Here is a 17899-nt window from a genome sequence, read left to right as displayed (position 1 = left end):
AAAACTAATGTATGTGACCCCTCTACACAATAAAAGTTAAAAATGTAGACAACTTCATAGAAAGAAGAAAGATAACCATAAAGCCAGATTTTTTTCCCCACATGTTCTTGATATCTCAAAACCAACATCAATTTGGAGGTTTGGCTTGGTACTGTCATTCTGACAAATCATGAAGTAGCTTGTAGAGTCTTCTCTGACATCTTCATCTGAACAGTAAAATTGCATATCCACCATGCTCTAGTCTGAGCCCTGAGAAACGTTACCTTGCAGAGATATGAGAAGGGAGAGGAAATAATTTCCCAAATGAGGTTGGGTGGGGAAACCCTCCATCCAGCTTGGGGTGCTCCCCAGCCAGGATCATAAAAATTGTCCTGGAATATTAGAAAGTGATGTTGGTGCATAATGAGCACTCAAGAAAACACAGGATCAGAGGCTTATGGCCTTGTTTATGGCCTTTTGGGAGCAGCAGCAGATGCTGTTGTGTGCTGCAAACGGCTCTCGATGAGCAGCCCAACAGGAAAGCTCTTAACTGGGGCTGGGTAGGAGCTGCCTGGTTGGGGGAAACCTTGATGGAGGAACCTCAACTGCTCTTAACTTCAATGAACATGCACAAATGCTCAAATCTCTTTGTTCTGGGTCTGAGTTTTCAAATCCGTATCTCCATATCTCCAATGCTTGCAGGATCAGCAAAATAAAGTGAAGGTAGTGGCCATACTGGTGGGATGTTAACAGTGGACCAGTCATGATGGACAGTGCTCCACTGAGGTTGTGCTAATGGCTCCTGCTTGTAGCACATCTGAATTTTGTCCCAGAGTCAGTTTTGTGGTATTTTGTAAAATTATATTGTCTGGTGGGGTTTTTGTAACTATCTTGGCTGCACCCAGCTGTAAATCTTCTGTGGAACCACCAGAAGCTTTTTGGTTTTGTGTCGCTCATCTGCCAAGTGAGCCCCTTGCAGAGAGGCATGAAATGAGGGATTTTGTGCAGTTGTGCGTGCTCATGGCTACGTGTTTTGGAGATCTGCTTACTGTGGATTTCAAAGTCTACCTTAGATGGTCAAAACATTATACAGACATAACAATAATATCAACAGGAGTGGCTTTAAATGAGTGGGAAATATTCCTCCCCTACTTCTGTTTTTCGTAAAGGAGGTTATAATTTATCTCTCCGTAGCATGCAAAGCAACTGAGTCACACAGCTGTCTCTGCAAGGGCTTCAGGCCAAGAGATAGCAAATATTTCCTCTTCTTTAAACAATAATCAACATTGCCTCATCTACACCCCTGGAGAAACTTTAAAAAACAGCTGCTCGCTTAGAGAAACATCTCTTTAAAGACAGTGGTCAAAGTTTTTCAAAGTGTCTGTGCATCAAAGAGACCAGGTCTCATTTGGCATTAAATTGCTGAGGTAAATATTGGAAGAGAAGTATAGATCATGCGTTACACCAAACTTTAGGCCCAAATGTAGTAATCTGGTTGAGTTTCTGAGTAATTTCAGTTCTTGTGATGATTTTACTCCCTGGTCTGAAACTTCACAAATGTTCTGTATGTCTCCTCCTTCATTTGTTTTTCATTAAGGCCAAGTTGATGAAAACAGCATCTTGACTGCTCATTGTTCATCTGCTCTAGCTTCTTATTTCCCTTCTATAATCCCAGTGAAAGCTATTAAAAACTTTGAAGAATAATAGTAATCCAAATAATCTCCAGGGAGTTGCTTGAGATTTATACTGACACAAGAAAAGCTAAATTTGGCTCTTAGATCTTAAGTGAAGGTACCTTACAAGAAACTGCTAAGAAACAGATGCTGTTCCCCGGAGATGCTTTAGCAGAATAAGCTGCAGGCAGTGAGTAACGGGCTGAATCCTCTTCACATTGAAATTGCTACATCTCCATTGATTTCACGGGCATTTCTTAACAGCATAAAATTGATTTAAACCATTTTCTTGATCGGGGCTTCTACTCCGTTTAAAATAATCAAGTCAATGAGGTTACAAGATGCTTCTGAACCGGCCCTGGTACTCTACTTCCCCACATCATCATTTTGTGTGTAATTTGTTGGTACAGGGACATCTACCTCTTTCCTTCAGTGATTCCTTCATGCCTAGTGTATCTGGGATTGTCTCTAATGGCTGGCTCCCTCCTTTACTCCCCTCTCCAGATCATCCACGATAACTACATACTCTACGTGTTTGCTCCCAATCGTGAGAGCCGGCAGAGATGGGTCTTAACGCTGAAGGAAGGTAACAAAGCCCTTGTGCCCACCTCGTTGTTGAAGTTACCTGTCCCAGACATTTTTCTCACAAGCTGTTACGCAGAGAAAATGTGCAAGAGGAATCAATGTCTCATATCTAAGCATGCAAAGTGGTAATGGGTAATGAAGTTATAAAATCAAATTGCTTGTAAATTTGGTGGGTGTGTTTTCAGCAGCAGTGGAACATTTGGACGTGGAATGCTTTATTTGTCTCTTTTTAGGATAAACTGTTAACATGTTACTGTAATTTGAGGTTTCTTACTCAGGAAGAGATGAGGATTTTTATACGGCTAGGGTTTTTTTAGAAATTAATCTTTTCTGCATAGATTTTTCAGCTCTTATTAATAGACTTTTTGTTTAGATGAGAACCTTCTTAGAGAATCATAATTATTAAGAAACATTTCTGTGGGTAGGTTTCATTTCCTTTTCACCTCCTGAATTGTTCTGTGGTTTGCTGCAATCATTCTGAAGGCACAATAGCTAAACACCACAAGCAGAAATGAAGCATAATATTTGACATAAGGAAGGTGTTACTTAGTTACATGAAAATTGCACCAGGCTTTTTCCTACTCTATAACACAAGCTGCTGTATTGTTCACTCTGAAAACACTGTGCCCGATTGAGATATTATTAAGGTCATGCACTTACTCTTGCAAAGAGTTATTCCCCTTCTGGAGTGCACCTGCTCCAAGAGTCTACTTTATCACCTCTGCTCGTTCAACATTTTGAGACTGTCCCCAATCGTGGACAATTTGAATAGTCTCTGAAACAGGCCAGCAGAATTTTTTTTTGTTCTTTTTAGGAAAATTATTATTAGAATTAGAGAGCCTGAACTTCAAAAAGGAGGACCTTGAGTCACTCATGCAAACATTCAAGACTGGGTTCTACATGTGCAAAAAATGTTTAGGGCTGGTGAATGCCAGCTTGTACAGCTCCTTCTGAACACCAAGCCAAAGCAGCAAGTGGCTGTGTCCTACATATGCCCTACATACTGTAGAGCTGTAGTCTTTCATGGGAATCATCAGTACATGGCCTGCCAGGTTTTATTTGTCTTTATGAGACCTTCCTTCTGTGGTTTTGGTGTTTATCAGTTTAAAGAGAGAGTCACTTTGCTAGAATTCTGTTCTGCAGTAGAGAGGTGTGGGCTTCATTACCAGCAGGAAGGCTATTCCTCCACATTGCTGGTGGCATTCACTCCTTTCAGGAGAAAGGAAAACATTAACAGAGGAGGGTGATAATATTCCCTAAAGCTTGGTTTGAAAATAATAAGCAGCTTCTTTAAAGTGCACATTATTTCCAATCAGTTCTAGATGCCTTTCAGAGCTGACATGAATGCAAATAAATTTGTTTTCCCTCTCCTTTTTGTTCCCCTCACATTTCCCAGAAACCAGAAACAACAACAGTTTGGTTTCAAAGTGTCATCCAGATTTTTGGATAGATGGCAAGTGGAGATGCTGTGCTCAGACAGAGAAGATGGCAGTTGGCTGTGTGGAGTATGACCCCACCAAAAATGGTATGGGATTTGCTAAGACCATCCTGACCTTGAAAATACTTATTTCTAGCAAAAGTAAAGGATGGAATCTGTCTTGTACAGAGCATCAAAGAATATTGTGTTACATTTCCATCAAGAGATGTAGCTGGCTTCTTGGGATATTCTGGCTTATCTTTTACTCTATATGGCATTCTTTGTTTTGGATTAACATTTTTCTCTGTGTGATGCTTGGTGCTGTCTTTGGAATGAGATGGAGAACTAAGAACTTGATCAGCTGTGGTCAGTCAATAAGCCATAATCACAACTTTCTTGAGATATATTCATTCAACCCTGTATGTCCTATTTTGTCCTAACGATATTTCCTCTTGAAACCGTGGTTTCAATGGCCAAGCATAATCTTTACTTTGCCTCCTGAAAAAGCATGTAAGCAGTCAATCGTTCTTCACCCAGGACACTTTTCTCTTTTATCTGGGTGATTCCTTAAACAATCTGTACCCCAGTTTCAAACCCATGCTGTGTTGGCATGGCAATCTGTACCCCAGTTTCAAACCCATGCTGCGTTGGCATGGCTTACTCTAAAAGACCAAGGCTTTTGTATCACCTTTATCAATTCATTACCTTGATGGTTTCTCCCCTGCTTTTGTCCAGATCTACTTCAAATTGTCTTTCTTTATTTCATTTCAGCCTCAAAGAAGCCACTTCCTCCCACTCCTGAAGACAACTGGGTGAGTGCAGCGAGGCACGCTAAGCAGCCCTTAGTGCCTCGTGTATTTAACTAGCAGCGGTGAAATATCCTCATTAAGGTTCATCAGAGTGCAGTGACCTAGAATATCACCTGTGCTAACATTCCCTGGACTTTTCTCTTACTTTTCCATATTTTTTTCATAAGCTATAAATCAGCAGCGTCCCGCTAGAGTTAGGTTCAGTCGTGCAAAGGCAGCTTGGTTTCACAAATAGCTTTCCGATGATGGAAAGCTTCAACTGTGGGGTGGGAGGTTTTTTTTCAAACTATAGAAAGGGAAACCGGGGAAGTAGGAGGGATATGAGAAAAGCTGCTGTGCAGAGGAACAAAGTGATTTTCCAAACCTATTTGTGGATGGGACAAAATGTCATTGGTTTATTTAATAAGAAGGGAGAAGCAGGGTGGCTGTTAGGGCTTGGTGCTTTACTGGAGGGCAGCAGGGCATTGGGACAGTCCCTGTAATCCCTGCAGACAGGCTGTGGAGGTTTTGTCACTGGAGGCTTTTAAGAGAGTGTAGGGAAATTCTGTGAAGAATAGATCAGAGATAATCCTTACCTAAGAAGAAGTAGATAACTGTTTTCTGTGCAACTGAATTGTTTATATGAAATTCATTGTTCAATATTGCTAAAAATTCTGATGTTGCCACCATACCCCACCAGACACCCTAGGGTTCTTTCCTAGATTTGAGGCTTTTGAACCCAGAGGACACAAGAGCTGCCAGGGAAATATCATTTTAGAGAACATGCCATTCTGTGAAGAATAGATCAGAGATAATCCTTACCTAAGAAGAAGTAGATAACTGTTTTCTGTGCAACTGAATTGTTTATATGAAATTCATTGTTCAATATTGCTAAAAATTCTGATGTTGCCACCATACCCCACCAGACACCCTAGGGTTCTTTCCTAGATTTGAGGCTTTTGAACCCAGAGGACACAAGAGCTGCCAGGGAAATATCATTTTAGAGAACATGCCATTGTTTTTTATGAATATGAATATGAATATAAGTATGATGAGCCTTTTGCCTAATTTGTGCAGAAACTGTTGCTAGATCCAAAGGAAACCGTAGTCATAGCCATATATGACTATGAAGCCCAGAACCCGCAGGAGCTGACGTTACAATATAACGAGGAATATTATGTGATTGACAGCTCTGAGGAACATTGGTGGCTGATCCAAGATAAGAATGGGTAAGTCCCTTTTCAAAAGCCAATTTACAAATCCTTTTGAAATCAAGTTTGTTCTTCCATTAACATATATGCTGGCCTCTAGTATAACTTTTGTGAAACATCCTCTAATATACAGGAAAAACAGTGATGGAAGGTTATTTATGGTAGATTTCTTCCCTTTGATGTTGCTTGTATTCAAGCAGATGAAGAAAAGGATCTGGAAGTTAATTTAAAAAAAAAACAAATCCTCTAATATACATGAAAAACAGTGATGGAAGGTTATTTATGGTAGATTTCTTCCCTTTGATGTTGCTTGTATTCAAGCAGATGAAGAAAAGGATCTGGAAGTTAATTTTAAAAAAATAAACAGTCCTTAGCTCAGGCTGATATCTGCTGTCAACACGTGGGGGGAAAAAAACAGTGAAAATTGTGAAACTCTCCAAGTTTCGAGGTGCAATCAGTTGTTTCCTTACTAAATACATAACAATCAGCACTTCTATCATGCAAAGAGCAAGCAAATCTTTCAGGGCTGACTCCCACAGATGCAGAGAAGATCCTGTCTGTCTAGTGCACTCACACCATGTCGCATTTTAACAGGCATGAAGGCTACGTGCCAAGTAGCTACCTGGCGGAAAAATCACCCGAGAATCTGCAAATATATGAGTAAGTTGTGCCTATGTTTTTCTTGTACCTCTGAGTGCCCTGGATGTGTTACAGAAGCAGCCAGCCTCCAGTGTCCCTACCCCACAGAACACGTCATTGCTAGCGCTGGGGACACTTAATTCAGAGGCTTTTCAGCAGAAGCTTTAACAGCCCAGAAATGCTGACTCGGGGTCTTTTGATGTTTTCAGGTGGTACAATAAGAACATCAGCAGAAGCAAAGCAGAAACACTCCTCAAGGATGAGGTAAACCGGTGTTACTTGCGGGGTGGATGGGCAATAATAATTAATTAATGACAAATGAGGAGGAGCCTGTGAGAGCTCCTTTGTGTAAGAGAGACCTGAACCCTGGGTTCCTGCTGTGTTCCTGTCCCTGGCTGTTGTTAGTGTGCGATGGATAAAGGACCACTAGCAACCTCCACTTACTGCCACGGCAGCTCAAGCGTGGGCAGAGAGCTGTGCCATCCTTCTGCGGTCAAACACACCCAATAACTGGGGTTGATGGAAAACACGCTTCAGAACACTGTGTGGACTGAAAACTGTGATTTTTAGCTCATCTTCTCTGTCTCCGCAGGAGGCCTGCGGATGCCAGTAGTTCTCTGAGAATCTAACCAATCTTGTGCTGAAGTAATTTGGGTGAAAGCCATCCACTTACTGCCACGGCAGCTCGAGCGTGGGCAGAGAGCTGTGCCATCCTTCTGCGGTCAAACACACCCAATAACTGGGGTTGATGGAAAACACGCTTCAGAACACTGTGTGGACTGAAAACTGTGATTTTTAGCTCATCTTCTCTGTCTCCGCAGGAGGCCTGCGGATGCCAGTAGTTCTCTGAGAATCTAACCAATCTTGTGCTGAAATAATTTGGGTGAAAGCCAAAAGTATGGGTTTGGGTTTTTTTTTTTTTAGTTTTGTGTATCTATGTGTGTGCATGTGAGCACGCAGCTTTAATTTTTCAGTTGAGACAGTGTTTTCCAGTGAAGACTGTAGTGAAAATAAAAAGAATAAACTTCTTGTTCAAATTTTCCACACAGACACAACCTTAGTTTTTAAAACAGCTCTTACACTAAAAGGAAACCTGAATAAAGTGTTGCTTCTTGGAATGACAGTATTTTATAGAAATAAAAGCATTTTGCTGTGGTTTTAAAAAATCTTTTAGTTCCTATAAACTCCTACGGGATGTGTCCACGCATGGTTTAGTGATCTTATTTTTCCTTTTGGTCCTACCAGTGCAACTTTTCTGTGGCTGATACCCCCATGAGGCTGCAGAGCCTTCTGGTTCAAAACCTCACAACCCCAAACATGTGGCCAAGCTCGTGAGTGATTTTTGGGCAGGTTTGCTGTCAAGTGAGATGGAAAAACAAGAACAATGCTTAAAATAACTCGAGCAGGACGCTGTCTCAAATACTTCCCTACCTGTGCAAGCAACCCTACGTCTGCCAGGGAGATCAGCCCTAAAGCCCTCACTGTGCATGATGTAGCTGCTTCTACAGCAGCATCTGGAGACCATTTTTAGAGCTTACCTGGGCTAGACATTCTACAGTGAAGATATGGTAGGTGTTGTGCAGACCCTCATGGAGGAGACAACCCTGGAAGGTTTATAGCTCAATGGCCCAGTTCCACCTGGGCAGAGCTGCACCCTGAGGGTCAGCAGTTCATGCCCAGGGGGTGCAGCAGTGGTCTCAGCCACTGTGTTTCCCCTGGAGCTTAATCAACCCAATGGGGAGGTGGGAAGGAGACCGAGGTAGGGTGTACTTGGTGCATTAGGTTTGCACCAAGTGTTGTGGGTGGATAGAGGACATATAAAAAGGAGGGAATCTACCATGTAAAGCAAAAGAGGGAACAAAATAATAAGGCACTTGGGATGCTAGATGAAAAGTGTCTTTATCTGCAAACAGAAGAAAAATGCATTTTTTATTATCAATATATAGATCAGCACAGCACATTATGTCCAAACTGTTATGTTAAATCTTCTCTTCTGCCATCTGATCCATTAGTGCTTGGCCCTGCAGGATCACGGCCTATGATACGTTTTAGCACTCAGATGAGTAGAAAACAATTACACTGAAAAATTAAAAAGGAAAATTGTTCTGTAACTGCTGGAGTGGAGGAAGGCTGCTTTCCTACAGATTTATGTTTAGATACTGGATGACAGGGGTACCTATGAGAGGGCAGCTTTTCCCATTTGTGATACATTGGTAAATTGTCTTTCATACACTCCCATATGGAAGCTCTGGTGGTCAACAAATTATACTCTTGTTCTGTAGCCGCTCTCTCCATGGACGGCACTCAAAGCCTTTCCAATTGGCTGCCCATTTCAGTGAACTTGTTGGAAACTGATATCAACAGTATTCTGTCAGAGAGGGTTGAAAGCAGTCAACGGGTCCAAAATTTCTAGAGGGCATGGAGGGACAAAGAGACACACACTCATGTACCCACACCCCCACACACTCAGCACAAGTGCATAAGTCTCATTTCCTCAGGAAACTGAGCTAAAAATACATAGCACCCAAGTGAGACCAGCTGGGTTTACCTGCAGGCCCTGGGCAGCCCTCAGAGCTGTGCATGGAACAGACCAAGCTCTGTCAGCTGGCTGGTGGCTCAGTTTTTTCCTACATGTTTAGCACATCCTCATGACAGAGCAGTAGGCAGGGGTGAAACGAGCACAGCTTTGCCCCAAGCCCACTTCTTTCTTTCCGTTATGTCTCTAACCAGTTTTCTCTCCTTTGCTCCTCTTTCAGGGTAGGGAAGGTGCCTTCATGGTGAGAGATTCGAGGCAGCCTGGCATGTACACAGTCTCTGTTTTCACCAAAGCATTAAGGTACAGCTGAGCTCAGCAGCTTTTCGCATCAATTACAGCAATGAAATGGCTTCTATGAGAGTGTAATCTCTGTAGTTGTTTTGGCATTATAGAGAGAGAGCAGAAGGCTCATGAAAATGATAGAGGAAAACACTTCCAAAAAAGGCAGAAGAGTTAGCTGCCATTCACCAAGTGTATTAAAGGCTCTGCTTCTCCCTGCATCTAAATATATGCCTATAAATAGTGCCTTAGACATCACTGGGTTGTAATTTTGATGGGATTGTCCCCCCAGCTGAAGTGTTGGGAGGATCAACATGGACTGTATGCAGGACTCATCAGAGGTGGGTAATACAAGACTAGTGAAAGGGTTTCAGTCATGGGGCAGAAAGTTTTGTTTTAAAAAGAAGAGGCAGAGAAACTTGGTACTCAGCCTGCTCTTATCGGGAAACCTCAGTCTTTCTAGAGATGAGACCATCTATGAGTGAGAGGGAGAACATACAACTACACAGCTTTCATTAGCAACTGCAGCTAACTCCTTGCTCCTCTCCCATTCATTTTGCGCAAGGAAGCTTCTCCCCTTTGCTTGCTTGCTTTCTCCTCTTCCACTTATTCCTGAAATACCTGTCTTTGGGCTGCAACCTAGCTTTTCTCAGAAGAAAACTTAATCTTTTTCAGCACGGATAACAATCCCGTGATAAAGCATTATCACATCAATGAGACAACTGACTTTCCCAAGCGATATTACTTGGCAGAAAAGCATGTGTTTGACTGCATCCCTGAACTCATCAACTATCACCAGCACAATGCAGCAGGTGAGTAAAGGCTGATGCTGACCAGGGAAGATGCTGTTTTACCAAAACAGGTGACTGTTTTGAAGGAAGGAAGGCTCCTGAGCCCTCTGTCCTTACAATGAAACGTTAAATGGCATCACCTTTTCTTCCACTTACCATGCCACTTGAATGGCAGGAAAATGACCATCTTGGGACAGCTTCCAGCATTACATCTTCTTCGTGGTCCTTCTAAGGCTGATATGACTAACACAGATGCCATAATGACATATTATAGAGAGCCCTTTCATTGCTGGGAGTCCATGGGGTGTGTCACCCCTTCCAGACCAAGCAGGGCCTTCCTGCCAAGGTTATATATTCCTGCACCTTGATTTGACACAAAGTTAGGGACATGGCCACGATCAATAACCAGACATGGGATTCACCAAAGACTTCCATTCCTTCAGTCTAGGACTACCAAGGGAAACCCTGGGCCTCAAAAATGTCCTACAAAGGTATAATTTGGAATTTTGTCAGACTTAATAGAGACTCACAGCTCACATTTGTTGACTGAGTGAAAACAGAAAACAAGCTGAGACTGCTGAGAATTAGCTTCCTTTGAGCAGGCAGGAAATTGCAGTCTGAAAAGAGGTTCAGCTGCCCTCAAGTGGAGCTGAGAACTCGGTACAATAAATCTGCTTCCAGACTCCCTTCTGGGGTAGTGACAGCCATGCTTCCTATGATTGTGACAATAACTAGAACCCATCTTTCCTCTGTTATTCAGGTCTTGTCACTCGTTTGCGGTATGCAGTCTCTTCTTGGAGAAAAAAGGCCCCAATCACTGCAGGACTGAGCTATGGTATGGAGTTACTGTCTTGACCATGTGGGAATCCCATTTCTTGCTGGTTAGCTGGGTGATGCTGAATATCCCCGTGGATATTAATTAATATTCCTGTGACTATAGCCACAATAAATAGCTTTCTTCAGATCTTTACACTGCACCATTCCCTGGATGATCGTCTTTGTGATTACCATTGATAACTGAATGAACCGATTGTGCAGTGCCTTGAGGGAGGGATTGAGAATCCCATGGTCTCAAAGAAGTCAGCATTAAATTCTGAAATGAATGCTGAACAAAGGTGATCGGAGTGGGAGCACAGCATAACTTGATGAAAGATGAGTCCCTTCTGAAAAATGCCTCTATTTACATATAGTTGTCTACAGAATTTTACTGGTATCATCCTTACTGTAAATCTTGTAGACATCAAAGAAACTCAAAACCATGTTGTGCTTGTTAGTTCACATATGCATGATAGAAACAATCCTCCCTGAAGAACTGGATAGACAAGACTAATGGGTAAAGAAAGGGGATGTTATTGTTCCAATTCTTGAACATGATCTACGCATGAACTAGTCAAATGGGCTACCAAAGGTCAGACAGACAATTTCAGAGAGAGCCAGAAAGTCTCACTCTGAGTCCTGTCTTAATGTTTAACCCACAAAAGCTATTTGTTTGATATTTCACGGGTAGATCCTCACTCTTTCTCCCTTACATCTACAGGAAAATTGGTCATTAACCCTTCTGAGCTCACTCGTGTACAGGAAATTGGCAGTGGTCAGTTTGGGGTGGTCTACCTTGGCTACTTGCTGGAGAAGACAAAAGTAGCCATAAAAACTATTCGTGAAGGAGCGATGTCTGAAGAGGATTTCATCGAGGAAGCTAAAGTCTTGATGTAAGTAGTAAATTCACTAAGAAAATCAGAGCCTGTAGGATTCACAAGACTGAACTGAAGTGTTGTGATAATGTTCAGGAATATGAATGGGGAATTTAAACTTGCATTATCTACTATGTATCTAAATAGTACAGAGAGAGAGATGTGAGCTCCAATGGTTACAAAGGAGGGCAATTCAAAGTGTAGGTGAATTACTGTGCTGGTAACTCTATCAATATCCAGAATGGTTTTCCAGATCTCTGCTGTTCTAGAAGACAGGGTTAATTGATGGCGTGTTGTGGAGACCAAAGTGGGTTTTGTTAGCAATAATTAGATGAAGAAATCTCATAAAATTTGAGGGACTTTTATTGAAAAACCCTACCTGCACAATTTTTTTGCTTTGCACAACTGAAAATCTTTCTCCTTGGTTTTATTGACTTTGTATTTTTTACATTTCAACCATTCAAAGTAGACAGAAATGGATTTTTTTCTTGTTTGTTTGTTTGATTGGATGATTTTCCACGCAGAAAAGTCTTTAGGTGACCATTACCATTAAAATGGGATGATACTTAGTGCTACTTGACTTGGTCTACACATTTTCTTCTTTCTGCTTTCATAGTTGGCCTTTGCAGAGAGAGGGGTGCAGCAGGGTGACATAGGCAGCCATGTATAACACACTTGCTGTAAGAATAGAAGGCACAGAGCCTATTTCAGCCACTTTTTCCATCTTCCCTCCCCATCCCACAGGAAGCTGTCTCACCCCAAGCTCGTCCAGCTTTATGGGGTGTGCTTTGAGGATACTCCCATTTCCCTGGTGTTCGAGTTCATGGAGAACGGCTGTTTGTCCGACTACCTCAGGAGCCAGCGGGGCAGTTTTTCAAAGGAAACCCTGCTGGGGATGTGCCAAGATGTGTGTGAAGGAATGGCTTATCTGGAACAAAATTCTGTCATCCACAGAGACCTGGTATGTTCATCCCAGATAGCCTTTTCTTCTGCTCCAGCTGGGCTTTTCCCTATGCTTTCTCCCTTCTTTAATTTCAGCTTTCACACTCCTCCTGCTTATCTGTTGACAGGGGATCCAGTATCATCCCTTATTGCAGAAGCAGCATCAATACTTTAGGGAAAAAAAGCATCCACTGAAGTGCTGATTAATCTATTTCCCTTAATTGTGTTTGAGAGAGAAGAAACAAGGACATAAAGTTGGTCTCTTTTTCTGAGTGGACTCTTTTGCTCCCCAAGAGTCCCAGCTCCCACAGTTCCCAGGGACTGACCGTTCTTCATGTCTAAAATCAGAGAAGATGCCAAAAAGACCTGTTCTAACCTATGCATAAACATGCATTCCTGATAAAATACTTTTAATTACATGGTGTTCAATCAGTCTGCATGAGTCACTGCTGCTGTTTCGTTAGGGTACCAAAAATGGTGGGTAGCTGTAGGAATTTTAGGGTTTTTCTCTGCTGATGGTTGAACAGCTTTCTTGGCAACAGGAACATGTTGGCCAGAAAACATACAGAAAGCATGAGAGTATCAAGTTTTCACCCTCTTTGTATGATACAATGTCACTTTGATTCTCCTTTTTTTAAGCACTATCTTCTCTGCCAGGAGAAACTGAGTGGCTGTGACAATCTTCCAGCTCTGACCTTCTGCCTTTGCACCTTCTTTTCTTGCAGGCCGCTAGGAACTGCCTGGTGGGGGAATCCCACGTGGTCAAAGTGTCCGACTTCGGGATGTCAAGGTAATGCCACCGAGGCTGCACACACTCCCTGTGGGGCTGTCATGAGATGTTGGGGTTACTCAGCATGATCCCATCTTTTCCTTTTCCAGGATTGTCCTTGACGATCAGTATACCAGCTCCACGGGTACCAAGTTTCCAGTCAAGTGGTCTGCTCCAGAGGTTTTCTCCTACAGCCACTACAGCACCAAATCTGATGTTTGGTCATTTGGTAAGAACCAATTGTCAGAATGGAAAAAAAAAATCAGCACACGCCAGCTCAGAAAAACCCAGGGGCTCAGTCCTCAAGTAAACTGTCCTGAACACCACATCCTCCAAGGCCCCAAGGGTGTTTGGCCTGAATAATGGCTTAGGAAAGCAAACCTAACTCCTTTAAGTGAAAGAAAGGCAAGAACAGCAAACTACCTTGGCACTTTGGAACACTGCAGATACTGCCAACAATGTATTATGCCTATGCAATGCTATAAAATACCAAGTAATGAACTCCATTTCATTGTGATAGAGCAGGAGTGTCCAAGAAAAGGCTGGAGAGTCACTGGCAAGATTATATAAGGAAAGGAAAGAAAAAACATTTAGGCACTCCATCTCTCTGCATGTCACTCCCAGGCCCTGATGCTCCACTCAAACCCTCTGCCTTTCCAAGTTTGCTCTGCTGACTCCGTTTGCTTTATGCCAATCTGAAAATATTATTTCACTGCTCACATTTTCTCGCCTCATTTCCTGCTCCCCAATGCATTGTTTTATGATTTGCATCTGTTCTCTGGTCTTCCTTCTGGACCTTCATAGATAAGAAAGCCGTTGTATATTTTTTCCCCAAGGTCATGGGCACTGGAGATAACAAAGGCTATTCCCTGGCCTGTTGATCTGGCACACTGATGGATCTGGCCCATCTCCAGCCCACATGCAAATGGTGGCATTGCGGGATGAATCGGTGCAGTGTGCTGTGCACAGCACACAGTCAATGGGGTGCCACTCAGCTCCAGGACTAGCAGTAAATAATGCAGGATTATGACCTTTGCTAGTCTGCGCTTGTGAATTCTCTGCTTCCCTCTCCCTTCACTGTGCTCTGCTGTGGAGCTCACCCTCCCTGAAGTTGTGCATTCCTGTGGTGGGTTACGGGCAGTGCAGCAGGAGCTGGGTGCTCAGACCCACACAACAGCCTTTGAGAAGCCAACCCAGTGGTGCTTCAGAGAGCATCATTCCTCTGTCTGTGTCTCCTGGCAAGTGGAGGAGGCTGTTAGCACTCACCACACCATACCAGGGGACGACATTTGCCAGTGGAGCTATCTCTGACACCTCACAGCAAAGTGGCAGGGACGTGGGGAGAGATGCTGCTTTGGTAAGCACGTTCTACTGCTTCACAAGTGGGAAACTGGCTCATACACTGAGAGCCAGATGATTCCAAAAGGGGTGCTCAGTTTGATTTACAGTCCAGGCAAGGCTGGGGAAGTTGGCTCGCTCCAGTTTCAGGGCTGAATGAAATACCGGTGAGCTTTGTCTGCGCTGGTCAGTCCTTCTGTGTGAAATGTGCAGACAGCAGCGGGGTACATCTGTCAGGCTGCTTGTCTGCCCATCCAGTGGGGTTTGCATAAGAGGATTCCTCTGTCATGTCATGGTCTCAGGACTGTGAGAAGCTTTCTGCTCTGCTACTCTGCAGCCTGTTCATCTCCTCTGCCAGGCCTGCAGTCCTGCTGTGCCCAGGAGAACAAAATGGGTGTGAGAAATTCCCAGTGCAGGAATCTGCACACTGGGGGAGGACAACTGCTTTGCTTAGTCTTCATTAGAGCCAGTATCATTGGTGAGGAGCTGCAATCTCTGTGCATCTTTGAAGAATTCAAAGTTGGAAAGCAGGCATTATTTAGCAAAGTTGATTGTGGAGTTACACAACTTTACTTCAGATCAGTCTGTCTATCTGTCTGCCTCCCTTTTCTAATACAACGGGAACACAGCTTACCAAGGCAGTCATATTAGGCACCAAAGAAATTTAACCCAATAATAGCACAGATGCTTTGCATTCACTCCATTTGCAGAGCCTCTCTGATCTGGTGGCCAACCACAACGTATTCCACAGCCTTTCTGTCTTTGACTGTCTCTCTTCCACCACGCTAGAGAAGTGTGAGTTTCTGTACTGCTCTGAACAGTAATCATAGAAAACCATGTGCCACAATCCTTGGAAATTCCACTGTCATTGCATGTGGATTCCTTCCAGTAAACCACACCACCTGGGATGTTTTCCAGGCGAGGAGTCCCCAGTACTGGGGCTGAGCTGACTAAGAGGAATGGAGCAGTTCAGATCGCTTTCTTGCTCCCGAGTCTCACCAAAATACGAGCAGATTCTGGTGTAGGACACACCGCCAGCAGGAACATCAGTGACACATCGTATATGTGATTAACTGGAAGGAAAAATAAATAAACTGAATCAGTGACAAAAAAAGGGATCTCTTTCCCAGATTACACATCTGGATGGAGCACATGCACAAGCATTCCCTCCTCTTCACAGTATGGGAGAAGACATATAACACTGCTCTGCTCTCTGACACCTAACACACTTAGACTTCATCTGACTCATGGGGAAAGACATCCCTGCCATAGTAGACTACCATGAAGTGGGATGCAGAGAAGCCAAAGTTGCAGTGACCAAAGTGGTACTTCCACACAGTCCAGTGTGCCCAGCTGGCATCCTCACACCGTACAGCTGTGTGAGGGGCTGACTCTTCAGATGTTTACTGAGAATCTGAGGGAAAATGCTTTTCCAGGTAACAGACACCAATGTTGAGCTGCAGAGAAGAGCGGGTGGAAGGTGGCCATGGGCCTGCTGAGGATTTCACTTGCTTCTTTGTGATTTTTCTCATTTGTTTGCTTTAGGAGTGCTGATGTGGGAGGTCTTCAGTGAAGGTAAAATCCCCTATGAGAATCGCACCAATGGAGAAGTGGTGGAAGAAATCAATGCAGGATTTCGGCTCTACAAGCCCAAGCTGGCCTCCAAGGCCATTTATGAAGTCATGAGCCACTGCTGGAGGATGGTTAGTATTGTGATGGGAGAGCCCTAGTTCCCAAGACAAGACCTCTCTTTCCCTTGGCTTTTAGGAGGAGAGAGAGGTATATACTTCACATGCTAACACAAGATAAAATCTTGGAGGTGAAACTTTCATCTGTGCTAGCAAGCAAACTCTAGGCTCTTTGCCTATTTTTTAAGCTGCTGTTTCTATAGAATGTGTTGACTTCGCTGAGAAGTCTAGTAGCGCAACTAACTCAAGTTAGTTCAACAGTTTGCTTCCTAAGAAAGGTGCAGATCTGTGGGGCTGAGTTTTAATAGTGATGGTAAAAATGACAGCCAAGCCATTACCAGTACTTAGTGTTCACTATCAAAATTCACTGCTGGTAGAAAAGCATTGCACAGAAGGAAGGTCATTCTTCCGTTGGCATTGTCTCTATAACAATAGATTGTATTTTTGTTAATACACAGTTTCTTCACTAGGTTTTCCTACCTAGCCCTGCTATTCCTCTCAAGCTGATATTAATGTTCTCCCTCTCTCTTCTCTCTTCTGCTCAGAGGAAAGATGACCGGCCGTCCTTTTCTGTTCTACTGTATCATCTGAGTGAAATCTCTGAGTATGATCTGTAATCATGGCACCAGCCACTAAGTGAAGCTGAGAGTCCTGAGAGGGCAGCTGGCTGGATTTTCCCCACACAAAGCATTAACAGGAATCCTCTCACCATAGACACTTGCCATGTGCCTGGGGGGAAGGAAGGGGGCAGAGTCTGGTACTTCCAGACAGGCAAGATATCCCCAAGTCTTCCAGAGCCCAGACAGACACAGGCTTTGGTTTGGCCAAGAATGTGGTTTGCAGCTTACAAACAGAACCAGCAATTGAGCACAGTCCTGAACCACACAATCCAGCAAGTGTATTTCTCCTGAAGATACAGCTTCAAAACTAAGACATCTGATATTGCTATTCCAGTTCTGTGAACTCCCAAATTAAGGTCTTCCTTGGGGAAAAATAACCCTGTCTTTGACTGAGGAGGACCGTTTAGACATTGCCACAGCTCTCTAATTCAGAGTGGGCTGGACCTGGAAGCTCAGAACAGCAATAAGCCTGAACACAGGAGAACAGGTTGAATTTAGTGACTGCATTTCTGATGGTGGTATTTCAAGGTGGTTTTGTTCTCCCTTTGCATGATTTTCTCGGAAACTGGAACATACCAGGACCAGGATTCTGGTACCCGGTTAAGCTGATGAGGTGTTGGTGTGTGCATGTGAGTGTGTAAGGAAGAAAGAGAAAAAGCAACACGTTGAAGAGTCTTGAAAGTCTCTCAAATTATACTGTATAGTGAGGGGGAAAACAGGACTGATGCAAATGGAGACTTTCTTGGAGGGGAGGAGTCAAAGCTGGAAGTTCTATTAGTGTTTTCTTCAGTCTTTCTACATCAGAAGATAAATATGTGATCTCCATCCAATTTCTCTGAGTCCTGAGGACTGAGCAGAGCGCGTCTGTGTGTCTCCAGTGCAGGACGAGACAGGCTCCCAGGACCTGATTATCTGTGAAAGGCACAGGAACCTACTCCTGAATTGGTGTGTTT

At 43.4% G+C, this 17899-nt stretch overlaps 1 protein-coding gene across 1 annotated transcript in view; it reads left to right on the top strand.

Moving 5' to 3' along the window:
• The window catches only part of ITK (IL2-inducible T-cell kinase), a 30716-nt gene extending 13541 nt beyond the window's left edge, over nucleotides 1-17175 (top strand). Inside the window, exons 3-17 of the mRNA XM_014947802.1 lie at nucleotides 2157-2238; nucleotides 3634-3762; nucleotides 4426-4466; nucleotides 5520-5671; nucleotides 6248-6313; nucleotides 6502-6556; nucleotides 9049-9128; nucleotides 9783-9919; nucleotides 10659-10733; nucleotides 11436-11607; nucleotides 12334-12550; nucleotides 13257-13321; nucleotides 13411-13529; nucleotides 16184-16341; nucleotides 16872-17175. Of these exons, the coding sequence (XP_014803288.1) occupies nucleotides 2157-2238; nucleotides 3634-3762; nucleotides 4426-4466; nucleotides 5520-5671; nucleotides 6248-6313; nucleotides 6502-6556; nucleotides 9049-9128; nucleotides 9783-9919; nucleotides 10659-10733; nucleotides 11436-11607; nucleotides 12334-12550; nucleotides 13257-13321; nucleotides 13411-13529; nucleotides 16184-16341; nucleotides 16872-16943 (1620 nt within the window). The 3' untranslated portion in view covers nucleotides 16944-17175. The remainder of the gene's footprint in view (nucleotides 1-2156; nucleotides 2239-3633; nucleotides 3763-4425; nucleotides 4467-5519; nucleotides 5672-6247; nucleotides 6314-6501; nucleotides 6557-9048; nucleotides 9129-9782; nucleotides 9920-10658; nucleotides 10734-11435; nucleotides 11608-12333; nucleotides 12551-13256; nucleotides 13322-13410; nucleotides 13530-16183; nucleotides 16342-16871) is intronic.
• Nucleotides 17176-17899: the final 724 nt, after the last annotated feature.

The sequence above is a fragment of the Calidris pugnax genome, unplaced genomic scaffold, assembly GCF_001431845.1.
Source record: "Calidris pugnax isolate Ruff unplaced genomic scaffold, ASM143184v1 scaffold27, whole genome shotgun sequence".
In the NCBI taxonomy this organism is placed as follows: domain Eukaryota; kingdom Metazoa; phylum Chordata; class Aves; order Charadriiformes; family Scolopacidae; genus Calidris; species Calidris pugnax.
Note: the sequence above shows the minus strand (reverse complement) of the source record. Positions and strands in the feature narration are given on the sequence as shown.